Below are 15,387 nucleotides of genomic sequence, written 5' to 3' on the forward strand. Positions count from 1 at the left end.
CAAAGTATTACAATGTAAATGTACTTTTAATCCTTCTGTCTGCATATTTCAAGACATGTTATATGCAGTGAGATACCCAATGGGTAGGACGATACTTTTCTGTCAATCATCTTGAAAAAACATATACGTAAAAACTGGAAATCAAACAGTTTGAGGCCATGTGGCGGAGAGTGATGCGGGTACTGGAGATGGGGGTGTGAACAGATGGGTCTGGGTAGGGGTGATGTTGTGGATGTTGCTGTATGTTTTGTGTTGTAAAAAAAATACAAATATAAATTAAACAAAAAAACAAAAAGAAGAGAATGGCCAATGAAGTTAGAGAGGGGATGAATAATGAATTCCAACGGACATCAGTCTGACTTACAGATGTTGGATCTTAATTTGATCACCCTGTTGCAGGAGAACTTTGCAGGAAATGACAAATGTGTAGTGTATATGAGGTTTAAAAGGCTTCTGGAGTTAGATTTCCCCTTACAAAAATGTATGAAATGTATAATAATTGACGTTTCCTTTTGCTGCAGGATTATTGTAATAATAATAATACATTGGACGTACATAGCACTTTTCAAAGTTTCTTTACAATTGTAGAAATTATTTTCCTGCTGTAGCAAACTGGCTCAAATTAAGATCCTACATCTGTAGGCAGAGATTTCAGTGAGGAGCCATCTTCTCTGTGTCTCTTGTCATTGTTCATGTCATACCACAGCTGAGCCTGTCCCATAGACTCAGTTCATTTATGTCTCTATAGGAATGATTTGCCTCTGATATAGGGCGGCTGTCCATCTACACGAGTGTTTGTGAGATGAGGGTACTTTTTACCTGCTATGTTAGGGTGGGTGTGGTGTCAGATATCTACACTTTTTTGTATGGGGTTAACTGTTCACCTACTTGAATGTCTTAGATTGGATGAATCTTCAACTGCAGACAGTAAAGCATGTGCATGCCTATGGCTATTTATTCACTTAGCCAAGCAAATATGTCCAGATCTGTTAACCTGCGTTGTCACCTGCTTTAGCCTGCCAGCCGAGGGCTGATCTCCCACAGTAGCTGTTGGAGTGTCCTGCTGCAACATTTCCTTTCAAAACAGAAGGATGTGACGCGAGTGCCATAGTCAGGTCCTCTGTGTGTAAGCTCTTAACAGCACAGCAGTGTGACAGAGGGCTCAGTGACAATGGGCTTCCTGGGAATGTTTTGCTAACAGGGAAATGGCCTGTTAAACGGAGGAGCTGGCTGACATCCTGCAGAAGGGTCAGGACCTAAACAGAACAGAGAAAGAGAGGTGGACTCACTGAGAGGAATATTATGGGTTTGTGCCTTCATTGTGTAGGAATAAGTGTGTCATAATGTGTCTGAGGGTGGTTTCCATGCCAACCCCTAAATAAATAATGGGCACTTTACGCTTCAAGGTGCCTCAGGATCTGAAGTATTATTGTCTCAATTTAATTGGATATTCCTTTCATGCCTATGTATAATATCCTATGTTTAATATCCATCAACATGTTGATGTATCTTTGCAATTACTGTAGGTGAACATTTATGTATTTTCAGATGCTTATAATCATTGGCACACATCTCATCAAATGCAACAGTGGAGCAGTTTGTTTCCACACTACATGTAACATAGAGTAATACATTAATAATGGGTTTAAGTAAGCTACAGTGTGTGCTCCTTTTCACCTCATATTCAGTGTTTCTGGTTGTGCTTTTTGAAAAGCGAAGCCTCGGGTAACAAATATAGAATTCAGACTTTTACGCTACCTCTTTCTTTCTCCCTCATCCCTTTTCCCAGCGCCAGAGAGAAATAAAGAGCTGGGGTTGCAGAAATCCGTTTCCAAGCAGCAGCTCGGGCTCTAAGATGGACAGAGGTGGTTTGCATGGGGAGAGGGAGAGAGAGGGAACGAGAGAAAGAGATTATTAGGGATATAGAGAGGGGAGGAGGAAGGGAGGGTGGGCAGAGAGAACAGGGGCAAAACAGATCAGATAACAACAATTGTTTTTCCGCCATCCTTTCCCAGAGGCTGCTGCATACTACCTTCGCCCAGGGAGAGAGAAAGAGAGCGAGAGGGAAGTGTGACTTTCACCTGCTGGAGACAACCAGCCTCTCTCTGCTCTGTTCCTCTCTCAGCCTGCAGCTACCGAATCTGCTTTCAGCCTCGCACAGACACAGAGCAAGATCACAGCACTACTGGAACAGCTGCACTCAGGGCTGCTTTCTCCAACACTCCTGCACTCTCTCACTCTAACAGACACACACAGGCACGTCCAGAACTCTACCACGCAAGCGCTCCTCACACACTCAGGCAGGCACACCCCCTCTCATTATATGTGCAGTGAGAAGCTCTGCTCTGCTTGTGTGGGTGTGAGCAGTGGGCTGTGTTTCTCTCTGGCAGCAACAGCAGCACTAGCAGCAGGACTGGTCCAGTGGAGGGCAATCACCTCACTCTCTCCAGACTCCAGGACAGCTCACCCCCAGGACTCGGGAAGCCCTCAACAAGCCTTTCTCTCTCTGTTTCTTGTTCTCTCTATCTCTCCATTCTCACTCTCTCTCTGCCTCGCCGTGACGCAGTGTTTCTGACCTTCATTCCCCTAGTGCACTCAGTGTGGACCAGTGGGACAGCCATGGAGGATACCCTCACCTGCAGCCCCGCCACCTTTTCCCAGGTGTTCGGACGTCAGGGACAGCTCATGCAGGCCAGTGAGTAACCAAACCAACCTACCCCGTTATTAAACATGTCAGTGTTTTATCCCCCATCGGCTTCCTGGAGATCGCTCCCAGATCAGATCGTTAACAAGCCTGCTCTATCTGTCAGTTTTAACGGAGCTCCTGGCTCTCACTGAAACCTTAGTTCAGCTGGTGCTTGGAGGCAACAGAGACTGTTTCAGACAGAGCGAGGCTGAGATCTCATGGGATTGCTGTTGCACTTCTCCAGTCTCTTTGGAGTAGAGGGGTGGTTTCTATGTAGGTTGATATTAAGGGAGTTGGCAGAGGTCTGTGTACAGGGGCTTTAGGTAAAGTGTAAGGTGCACAAACCATTGCAGGATGTTGTTTGTTTTGTTTTTGTGCCCATGAGGAAATATGCGGTTTATGTAGCTGCTGGTACTCATGGTTAATATCTGTGGCTGTGCTGAGTTGTAGCACTAGCAGGGCTGAGTTTACATATCCAGTGTTCAGTATAGAGAGGGAGGCATGACATCATAGCAGTGTGATCTCACAACAGGGTAATCTCCACAGCGCAGGGAAAAAGGGGATACCTAGTCAGTTATACACCTGAAATGTGTCTTCCGCATTTAACCCATCCCCAGAGAGGTGCAGGTGGCTACCTTAATCGACATCCACGTCATCGGCGCCCGGGGAAAAGTGGGTTCACTGCCTTGCTCAGAACAACAGGTTTTTACCTTGTCAGCTCGGGGACTCGATCCAGCAACCTTTCAGTTACTGGCCCAACGCTCCTACCGGCCAGGCTACCTACCACCCCAGATACATATCACTGTTATTTTCACAGAACATCTGAAATCTATATTGTTCCCTCGTTTGACAAGTTAAAATACCATTGGGAATTCCATCTTCGTCAAACTGCCTGCTTTCATGACAGCATTTTTTTCTTCTTTACACAGTTTACTACAATAGCAAGGCAGCAGTGGAGCAGGCCCTGAGAGACTATGTAGGAAATGTACATTGCCCAGACTGATGTCTAAATTACTGACAGCTGAATCCATTACATTATCAGTAAAATTAACACATGCGTTGAAAGGACTCTGCATCAGTCAAACATCATATCAATCATGTTTGGCTGATATTCAGGGTTCTCTCTCTCTCTCTCTCTCTCTCTCTCTCTCTTTCTCTCTTTCTCTTTCTCTTTCTCTTTCTCTTTCTCTCTCTTTCTCTCTCTCTCTCTCTCTCTCTCTCTCTCTCTCTCTCTCTCTCAGAGAGAGAGAAACAATAAAAAGGGAACAGTAAATATTACACACACACGTTCCAAAAGAATAAAGACATTTCAAATGTCACATTATGTCTATATACAGACTTGTAACGATGTGCAAATAAATATAGGCTGTATTTACATTGGTGTTTGTTCTTCACTGGTTGTCCTTTTCTTGTGGCATCAGGTCACAAATCTTGCTGCTGTGATCGCATACTGTGGTATTTCACCCAATAGATATGGGAGTTGTTCGAAATTGGATTTGTTTTCAAATTCTTTGTGGGTCTGTGTAATCTGAGGGAAATATGTGTCTGTAATATAGGTCATACAGAACATTTGTCAGGAGGTTAGGAAATACAGCTCAGTTTCCACCTAATTTTGTGGTCAGTGTGAGCCAGGTCTGCCTACGGCAACCTTTCTCAATAGCAAGGCTCTGCTCACTGAGTCTGTACATAGTCAAAGCTTTCCTTCATTTGGGGTCAGTCACAGTGGTCGGGTATTCTGCCAAATAGCATTCTAGTTTGCTCTGTTTTTTTGTTAATTACTTGACACATTGGAAATAATTATCTTTTTGTTTTCTCATGATTTGGTTGGGTCTAATTGTGTTGCTGTCCTGGGGGTCTGTGGGGTCTGTTTGTGAACAAAGCCCCAGGACCAGCTTGCTTAGGGGACTCTTCTGCAGGTTAATCTATGGAAGGTTTGGGAATCGCTTGCTTTTAGGTGGTTGTGGAATTTAACTCTCTCTTTTCCGGATTTGGATAATTAGCGGGTATCGGCCTAATTCTGCTCTGCATGGATTATTTGGTGTTTTACGTTGTACACTGAAGATATTTTTGAAGAATTTGGTGTTTGTCCCATTTAGTGAATTCTTGGTTGGTGAGCGGACCCCTCTCTCTCCCTCTCTCTAGCCAACGTCTTGCAAAGAGAACTCACCCACTTCCTTGGATGGCTCCCCTCTACCATTAATACAAACTGACTCTTCACACATGTATGTTGGGTAATGAGGAGGGCATTGGGCAGATTAAACAGTGCCATTCAACAGAGACACACAGTATTAAAAAAAAACAATTAGATTGGGAACACACGGTATTAAAGCGCAAACAGAGAGTTGTTTGTGATAATGAGAACATAACTCACTAACACATGTTCCTTGGCCGGGTGTAATGAGCTGTGGTGCGGTGCAGTCTAGTGGATCTGCTATCTCTTCTGTTATTGTGCTTTATTTAGCCGACTCGCTGCTGGGCCATGCAGTGATTTGATGAGATAAATGAGCTAATCCAGCCTGGTGGGGTATTGTCATTGTTATTGCCGAGAGAGCGTCTCTCTCTGTTCCTCTCTTCTCTTTGCATAGGAGCAGCCTTATATAAATAATGCTCTTTGTTTGAGTGTATCTGTGGACTCATTAATGTGTTTGATATTCAGGAGCGTATTACTGTCTGGGTGGTGACAGGGCCCTGATTAATATTCTGCCTCTGACTGGGCATCTCAGGAGGCTCAAATCCTCTTCACTAAGTGTGTGCTGGGTTTTGAAGTGCTGCTGATGATGAGACTCTTCTGTTGTATCTAGGAGAGCAGAGCTAGGCCTTATTATATAGGACAAACCTTTATCTCTCTTACACACACACACACACGGTTCTGATTTATTCACACACACCGCTGCTACCGTATGTGGCTAATCTCAAATGCTGTCACATTTGATGCCTAACACTTATCTTTCTCTTTGAGTGTGGGGGAACATTCAGTACACAACTGAGCTTTAAGATGGCTTAGAAAATGTTTTCGAAATAGTAGGCCTAGTCGAGGTACAGTGTGTATCATGCTAAATGGAAATGTGCTTTTGCACTTACGCAAATGAAGGGGTTGATTGAGTCACACCAACTGTACTGTAGCTTGGTTTGTACTATCACGCCCACTCTGCCTCACCAAACCTATTAAGCTAATGCAATTACTGTATGCAAATCAGCTATTCAGTGAAGTTGCTGTTAATATTTACTGTTTTTGAACAGGTTAGAATTCTAAGACAGAACCTCTTTTTTGTTGTTGTCACAAAACATTGTACACTACCGTTCAAAAGTTTGGGGTCACTTAGAAATGTCCTTGTTTTTGAAAGAAAAGCACATTTTTAAAATAAAAATAACATCAAATTGATCAGAAATACAGTGTAGACATTGTTAATGTTGTAGATGACTATTGTAACTGGAAACGGCTGATTTTTAAAGGAATATCTACATAGGCGTACAGAAGACAATTATCAGCAACCATCACTCCTGTGTTCCAAAGGCACATTGTGTTAGCCAATCGAGGTTTATCATTTTAAAAGGATAATTGATCATTAGAAAACCATTTTGCAATTATGTTAGCACAGCTGAAAACTGTTGTTCTGATTAAAGAAGCAATAAAACTGGCCTTCTTTAGACTAGTTGAGTATCTGGAGCATCAGCATTTGTGGGTTCGATTACAGACTTAAAATGGCCAGAAATAACTTTCTAAAATAACAAATAACTTTCTTCTGAAACTCATCAGTCTATTCTTGTTCTGAGAAATAAATGCTATTCCATGCAAGAAATTGCCAAGAAACTATAGATCTAGTACAATGCTGTGTACTACTCCCTTCACAGAACAGTGCAAACTGGCTCTAACCAGAATAGAACGAGGAGTGGAAGGCCCCGGCTCACAACTGAGAAAGAAGACAAGTACATTAGAGTGTCTAGTTTGAGAAACAGACGCCTCACAAGTCCTCAACCTGCAGCTTCATTAAATAGTACTCGCAAAACACCAGTCTGAACGTCAACAGTGAAGAGGCGACTCTGGGATGCTGGCCTTCTAGGTAGAGTTGCAAAGAAAAAGCTATATCTCAGACTGGTCAATAAAAATAAAATATTAAGATGGGCAAAAGAACACAGACACTGGACAGAAGAAGATTGGAAAAAAAGTGTTATGGACAGATTAATCTAAGTTTGAGTTGTTTGGATCACAAAGAAGAACATTCGTGAGACGCAGAAAAAATGAAAAGATGCTGGAGGAGTGTTTGACACCATCTGTCAAGCAAGGTGGAGGCAATGTGATGGTCTGGGGTGCTTTGGTGGTGGTAAAGTGGGAGATTTGTACAGGGTAAAAGGAGATGGTCTGGGGTGCTTTGGTGGTGGTAAAGTGGGAGAATTGTACAGGGTAAAAGGAGATGGTCTGGGGTGCTTTGGTGGTGGTAAAGTGGGAGAATTGTACAGGGTAAAAGGAGATGGTCTGGGGTGCTTTGGTGGTGGTAAAGTGGGAGATTTGTACAGGGTAAAAGGAGATGGTCTGGGGTGCTTTGGTGGTGGTAAAGTGGGAGATTTGTACAGGGTAAAAGGAGATGGTCTGGGGTGCTTTGGTGGTGGTAAAGTGGGAGATTTGTACAGGGTAAAAGGAGATGGTCTGGGGTGCTTTGGTGGTGGTAAAGTGGGAGATTTGTACAGGGTAAAAGGAGATGGTCTGGGGTGCTTTGGTGGTGGTAAAGTGGGAGATTTGTACAGGGTAAAAGGAGATGGTCTGGGGTGCTTTGGTGGTGGTAAAGTGGGAGATTTGTACAGGGTAAAAGGGATTGTGAAGAAGGAAGGCTATCACTCTGTGGACGGAGCTTAATTGGAGCCAATTTAGTCCTACAACAGGATAATGACCCAAAGCACAGCTCCAAACTATTTAGGGAAGAAGCAGTCAGCTGGTATTCTGTCTATAATGGAGTGGCCAGCAGAGTCACCGGATCTCAACCCTATTGCACTGTTGTGGGAGCAGCTTGACCGTATGGTATGTAAGCAGTGCCCATCAAGCCAATCCAACTTGTGGGAGGTGCTTCAGGAAGCATGGGGTGAAATCTCTTCAGATTACCTCAACAAAATGACAACTGGAATTCCAAAGGTCTGCAAGGCTGTAATTGCTGCAAATTGAGGATTCTTTGACGAAAGCCAAGTTTGAAGGACACAATTATTATTTAAATTAAAAAATCATTATTTATAACCTTGTTAACATGTTGACTATATTTCCTATTCATTTTTCAACTAATTTCATGTATGTTTTCATGGAAAACAAGGGCATTTCTAAGTGACCCCAAACGTTTGAGAGGTAGTGTAGGTTTTAGCCAGCGTCAGTATCGTCACCGATCAATATTGAATGAATTGGATCAGTAATATGTTTCTGTTTCAATGCCATTCTCTAGGTTTGTCTTTCAATGTGATTCTCTGCTCCTCAACATGGGAAGAGTTGCTATAACATTGCAGTCATTATTTATAGGGGCTGCACACCCTCCCACTCATAGAATTAACTCAAAATAATGTTAATGACCACACATACTAAGAACTGTAGAGACCCTGTGTTAATAAACTTTGATATCGACTTTGCCAATTCAGCATGCTTTTGTGGCACAGTCGATGCCACGCAGGGCCTTGGTCCAGAAGGTTGACGGTTCTCCCACCACCACAAACAAGCTCACTTTCCCTGCCTGTTTCATTAGGCCAACACTATGATCAGAGCCGTCTGTAGACAATGATCAACTAGGGAAATATCTGATGTCATTAAACGTTTTAGTGTTTTGTAACAGATGTCTCCTTCCATTCATCAAATGGCCGCTGCACAGTTGGAATTGATTGGTTTTAGACCTCTTGACCTTTTCCACATTTTGTTACGTTACAGCCTAATTAAAAAATTGATAAAATATTTTTTTCCCCCTCATCAATCTACACACAGTACCCCATAATGACAAAGGGAAAACAGGTTTTTAGAATTTTTGGTAATTAAAAATAAAAAAACAGAAATACCTTATTTACGTAACTATTCAGACTCTTTTCTATGAGAATATATTTTTTTGTAAAGGTGCATCCTGTTTCAATTGATCATCTTTGAGAGGTTTCTACAACTTGATTGGAGTCCACCTGTGGTAAATTCAATTGTTGGGCATGATTTGGAATGGCACAAGTGCTGTCTATATAAGTTCCCACTGTTGACATTGCATGTCAGAGCAAAAACCAAGTCATGAGGTCAAAGAAATTGTCCATAGAGCTCCGAGACAGGATTGTGTCGAGGCACTTCTCAGTAAATGGCACATGACAGCCTGCGTGAAGTTTGCCAAAAGCCACCTAAAGACTCTCAAAACATGAGAAACAAGATTCTCTGGTCTGATGAAACCAAGATTGAACTCTTTGGCCTGAATGCTAAGCGTCACATCCGGAGGAAACCTGGCACCATCCCTACGGTGAAGCATGGTGGTGGTAGCATCATGCTGGGGATGTTTTCAGCGGCAGGGAGACTAGGAGACTAGTCAGGATCAAGGAACAGTTGAATGGAGAAAAGTACAGAGTGATCCTTGATGAAAACCTGCTTCAGAGCGCTCAGAAACTCCGACTAGGGTGAAGGTTCTCCTTCCAACAGGACAATGACCCTAATCACACAGCCAAGACAAAGCAGTAGTGGCATCGAGACAAGTCTCTGAATGTCCTTGAGGGGCCCAGCCAGAGCCCGGACTTGAACCCAATCTAACATCTCTGGACAGACCTGAAAATAGCTGTGCAGCGACGCTCCCCATCCAACCTGACAGAGCTTGAGAGGATCTGCAGAGAAGAATGGGAGAAACTCCCCATACAGGTGTATCAAGCTTGTAGCGTCATACCCAAGCCGACTCGAGGCTGTATTCGCTGCCAAAGGTGCTTCAAAAAAGTGCTGAGTAAAAGGTCTGAATACTTATGTAAATGTGATATTCAGTAAAAAAAATATCAAGGCCAATATTCAAACTCTCTCTCTGTGTGCCCAGACTGACCACTAAAACATTACTGTCATCTTCCCATTAGAGTCACAGTCAGAAACAATTGATATTGTTGGTATCCTTAGTTCCTTTTCCTTTGTCATTATGGGGTATTGTGTGTAGATTGATGTGGGGGGGAAAACGATGTAATCCATTTTAGAATAAGGCTGAAACGTAACAAAATGTGAAAAAAGTCAAGGGGTCTGAATTCTTTCCGAATGCACTGTATATACAGACAGTACAAAGATTTTTAAAAGTGACCGAGATTACACAATAAAGTCGGACTTTGTGGTCCCTATTGTCACACCAAATCAAATCAAATCAAATTTTATTTGTCACATACACATGGTTAGCAGATGTTAATGCGAGTGTAGCGAAATGCTTGTGCTTCTAGTTCCGACAATGCAGTAATAACAAGTAATCTAACTAACAATTCCAAAACTACTGTCTTGTACACAGTGTAAGGGGATAAAGAATATGTACATAAGGATATATGAATGAGTGATGGTACAGAGCAGCATAGGCAAGATACAGTAGATGGTATCGAGTACAGTATATACATATGAGATGAGTATGTAAACAAAGTGGCATAGTTAAAGTGGCTAGTGATACATGTATTACATAAGGATACAGTCGATGATATAGAGTACAGTATATACGTATGCATATGAGATGAATAATGTAGGGTAAGTAACATTATATAAGGTAGCATTGTTTAAAGTGGCTAGTGATATATTTACATCATTTCCCATCAATTCCCATTATTAAAGTGGCTGGAGTTGAGTCAGTGTCAGTGTGTTGGCAGCAGCCACTCAGTGTTAGTGGTGGCTGTTTAACAGTCTGATGGCCTTGAGATAGAAGCTGTTTTTCAGTCTCTCGGTCCCAGCTTTGATGCACCTGTACTGATCTCGCCTTCTGGATGATAGCGGGGTGAACAGGCAGTGGCTCGGGTGGTTGATGTCCTTGATGATCTTTATGGCCTTCCTGTGACATCGGGTGGTGTAGGTGTCCTGGAGGGCAGGTAGTTTGCCCCCGGTGATGCGTTGTGCAGACCTCACTACCCTCTGGAGAGCCTTACGGTTGAGGGTGGAGCAGTTGCCGTACCAGGCGGTGATATAGCCCGCCAGGATGCTCTCGATTGTGCATCTGTAGAAGTTTGTGAGTGCTTTTGGTGACAAGCCGAATTTCTTCAGCCTCCTGAGGTTGAAGAGGCGCTGCTGCGCCTTCTTCACAATGCTGTCTGTGTGAGTGGACCAATTCAGTTTGTCTGTGATGTGTATGCCGAGGAACTTAAAACTTGCTACCCTCTCCACTACTGTTCCATCGATGTGGATAGGGGGGTGTTCCCTCTGCTGTTTCCTGAAGTTCACAATCATCTCCTTAGTTTTGTTGACGTTGAGTGTGAGGTTATTTTCCTGACACCACACTCCGAGGGCCCTCACCTCCTCCCTGTAGGCCGTCTCGTCGTTGTTGGTAATCAAGCCTACCACTGTTGTGTCGTCCGCAAACTTGATGATTGAGTTGGAGGCGTGCGTGGCCACGCAGTCGTGGGTGAACAGGGAGTACAGGAGAGGGCTCAGAACGCACCCTTGTGGGGCCCCAGTGTTGAGGATCAGCGGGGAGGAGATGTTGTTGCCTACCCTCACCACCTGGGGGCGGCCCGTTAGGAAGTCCAGTACCCAGTTGCACAGGGCGGGGTCGAGACCCAGGGTCTCGAGCTTGATGACGAGCTTGGAGGGTACTATGGTGTTGAATGCCGAGCTGTAGTCAATGAACAGCATTCTCACATAGGTATTCCTCTTGTCCAGATGGGTTAGGGCAGTGTGCAGTGTGGTTGAGATTGCATCGTCTGTGGACCTATTTGGGCGGTAAGCAAATTGGAGTGGGTCTAGGGTGTCAGGTAGGGTGGAGGTGATATGGTCCTTGACTAGTCTCTCAAAGCACTTCATGATGACGGAAGTGAGTGCTACGGGGCGGTAGTCGTTTAGCTCAGTTACCTTAGCTTTCTTGGGAACAGGAACAATGGTGGCCCTCTTGAAGCATGTGGGAACAGCAGACTGGTATAGGGATTGATTGAATATGTCCGTAAACACACCGGCCAGCTGGTCTGCGCATGCTCTGAGGGCGCGGCTGGGGATGCCGTCTGGGCCTGCAGCCTTGCGAGGGTTAACACGTTTAAATGTCTTACTCACCTCGGCTGCAGTGAAGGAGAGACCGCATGTTTTCGTTGCAGGCCGTGTCAGTGGCACTGTATTGTCCTCAAAGCGGGCAAAAAAGTTATTTAGTCTGCCTGGGAGCAGGACATCCTGGTCCGTGACTGGGCTGGATTTCTTCCTGTAGTCCGTGATTGACTGTAGACCCTGCCACATGCCTCTTGTGTCTGAGCCGTTGAATTGAGATTCTACTTTGTCTCTGTACTGATGCTTAGCTTGTTTGATAGCCTTGCGGAGGGAATAGCTGCACTGTTTGTATTCGGTCATGTTACCAGACACCTTGCCCTGATTAAAAGCAGTGGTTCGCACTTTCAGTTTCACGCGAATGCTGCCATCAATCCACGGTTTCTGGTTAGGGAATGTTTTAATCGTTGCTATGGGAACGACATCTTCAACGCACGTTCTAATGAACTCGCACACCGAATCAGCGTATTCGTCAATGTTGTTGTCTGACGCAATACGAAACATGTCCCAGTCCACGTGATGGAAGCAGTCTTGGAGTGTGGAGTCAGCTTGGTCGGACCAGCGTTGGACAGACCTCAGCGTGGGAGCCTCTTGTTTTAGTTTCTGTCTGTAGGCAGGGATCAACAAAATGGAGTCGTGGTCAGCTTTTCCAAAAGGGGGGCGGGGCAAGGCCTTATATGCATCACGTAAGTTAGAGTAACAATGATCCAAAGTCTTTCCACCCCTGGTTGCGCAATCGATATGCTGATAAAATTTAGGGAGTCTTGTTTTCAGATTAGCCTTGTTAAAATCCCCAGCTACAATGAATGCAGCCTCCGGATAAATGGTTTCCAGTTGAAACCATTCGTCGTTTTGGCTGCCCAGCTCAGGGGTTCGGCCTCGCCGGCCTTCTAGGGGCTGCCGAAGCTGCTGCTGGCAAACGCCCTTTACTCATCAACCCCAGACTTGTCTTGTCATCATTACACACACCTGGTTCCAATCCCCACTCTATCACTGTATATATTCTCCCTCTGACATTTGTCTTTGTCGGTTGTAAATGTTACTTGTTTTCCTGAGAGGAATCAGTCCCACTATTTCCTGACTACTTTATATTTTGCACTTTGGGTTTGCCCTGTGCCTTTTTGTTTATAAAGATATATTTTGAGCACAACAGCGTTTGGGTTTCGTGCTGCTTTGATCTATGGCGCTTAAATACATTCAGTCATTCTAAACCTGCGACTGCCTCCTGCCTACTCCTCTCTACACCAGTGACATCTTTTTATTTTTATACATAAATACATATGGAATTACATAGATATAGACATCAAAATGTTATACTGTTCACACATTAGCCAGCTTTTGACATTATTTTTAAGAGGTTATGGTTGGTGTGATTTTGAGTTGCTGTGGTAGTTTGTTCCACTCAACAGGGCCGGTATATCTTCTTATCAGATAGACTCATATTTAAAACAGTGAAAATCTCTTGCTCTGGTATTATGCTGGTGGACGTCTCTAACAAATGAAAAATAGTTGGATGGGTACCTGGGGGCTGAGTACGTGATAATTCAGACCAAGTTTAATTAATACTACTCTTTTTGTCCACAGATAGCAAGCCTAGCTGCTTAAAATGCTCAACCTCCAGATGAATAGGAGGGGAGAGTTTAAGTGCAATTCCTAGACGCTTGTTTTGGCTGGTCTGTAACTTATTCTTTATATGTGTGGAATGGCTGGTGAACCATGATGCATGGGCGGACTGGGACAAAAATTCAGCCCTGGCATTTTACCCACACCAGGCCACATCACACCACTAGCTACTTACACACACACACAGACGGTAGTGCTACTTACACATAAGATAAGCAGTACACTACAGTACAGGGTCTCTCAACCTTTACTGTACTAGTGACTGGCAAAACATGGCCTGCCTCCTTTTTGAACACCTATTTTGAACCAGCTCATTTTTAAACAGATATTGCATGTACAATGGAGTCTGGAGATACAACTCACCACTATAACTGAACCAGAACTTTTAGCAAATACTGTAAGTCGTTCATTTGAGACATTTAGCAGCGTCGGCCTCAAGAATCCTTTTTTTGGTCTCTAACTTTTTCGGCACCAACTTTCTGTTTTTTTACAATCCATGATCATATGTTCTGACTGAGTGACTGACAAAGAGAGCGGGTCTCACTCTCTTTGATGATACGCGTTTGACTTTGAATGTGAATTTACGCCACCTCAGCCAAACACTGGTCAGCCAAATGCTCAAAATATAGATTATTATAGCAACAGAGATAGTATTTATTTTTTTATATATTTTTTGACCAGCCCACCCTAACAAAACATGGTCCGTCCCTTCTGGCATTTGCCAGACGGCCAATCTGCCCATGCCATGATGTGCAGGCATAATCAAAGTGTCACTGGACTAACACACTTGCCAGTCTTTAAGGTGTCTATCGCTACACTTCAGTCCAATTGGCAACCGATTTTCTTGGGAATATTCTAAAATCTGCATACAAGCAATATGCGCATTTTCCAGTCAGAGTTGTGCTTCCATCACATTGACTTGTCGCAGATAAAAGTCTGTGCGTAAATACAGTTGAAATCGGAAGTTTACATACACTTAGGTTGGAGTCATTTAAAACTGGTTTTTCAACCACTCTTGTTAACAATCTACAGTTTTGGCAAGATGGTTAGGACATCTACTTTGTGCATAACACAAGTAATTTTTCCAACAATTGTTTACAGACAGATTATTTCACTAATAATTCACTGTATCACAATTCCAGTGGGTCAGAAGTTTACATACACTAATTTGACTGTGCCTTTAAACAGCTTGGAAAATTTCAGAAAATTATGTCATGACTCTGGAAGCTGATAGGGTAATTTACATAATTTTAGTCAATTGGAGGTGTACCTGTGGATGTATTTCAAGGCCTACCTTCAAACTCAGTGCCTCTTTGCTTGACATCATGGGAAAATCAAAATAAATCAGCCAAGACCTCAGGAAAACAATTGTAGACCTTCACAAGTCTGGTTCATCCTTGGGAGCAATTTCCAAACACCTGAAGGTACCACATTCATCTGCACAAGCAATAGTATGCAAGTATAAACACAATGGGACCACGCAGCCGTCATACTGCTCATGAAGGAGACACATTCTGTCTCCTAGAGATGAACGTACTTTGGTGCGAATGGTGCAAATCAATCCCAGAACAACAGCAAAGGACCTTGTGAAGATGCTGGAGGAAACGGGTACAAAAGTATCTATATCCACAGTAAAACGAGTCCTATATCAACATAACCTGATAGGCCGCTCAGCAAGGAAGAAGCCACTGCTCCAAAACCTCCATAAAAAAGCCAGACTACGGTTTGCAACTGCACATGGGGACAAAGATGGTACTTTTTGGAGAAATGTCCTCCGGTCTGATGAAACAAAAACAGAACTGTTTGGCCATAATGACCATTATGTTTGGAGGATAAAGGGGGAAGCTTGCAAGCCGAAGAACACCATCCCAACCGTGAAGCACTGGGATGGCAGCATCAT

General features: G+C 43.6%; 1 protein-coding gene across 8 annotated transcripts in view; it reads left to right on the forward strand.

Moving 5' to 3' along the window:
• Positions 1 to 2,133: 2,133 nt before the first annotated feature.
• Positions 2,134 to 15,387, forward strand: part of LOC110494640 (kazrin) — a 246,870-nt gene continuing 233,616 nt past the window's right edge. For all 8 annotated transcript variants that reach the window (XR_005036681.1, XR_002469301.2, XR_005036683.1 and 5 more), the window contains exon 1: positions 2,134 to 2,695. Coding sequence is in view for 4 of the 8 variants with exons in the window: in XM_021569878.2 (XP_021425553.2) it covers positions 2,620 to 2,695 (76 nt within the window). In the remaining 4 variants the exon portion in view is untranslated. The remainder of the gene's footprint in view (positions 2,696 to 15,387) is intronic.

The sequence above is a fragment of the Oncorhynchus mykiss genome, chromosome 17 (genome assembly GCF_013265735.2).
Source record: "Oncorhynchus mykiss isolate Arlee chromosome 17, USDA_OmykA_1.1, whole genome shotgun sequence".
In the NCBI taxonomy this organism is placed as follows: domain Eukaryota; kingdom Metazoa; phylum Chordata; class Actinopteri; order Salmoniformes; family Salmonidae; genus Oncorhynchus; species Oncorhynchus mykiss.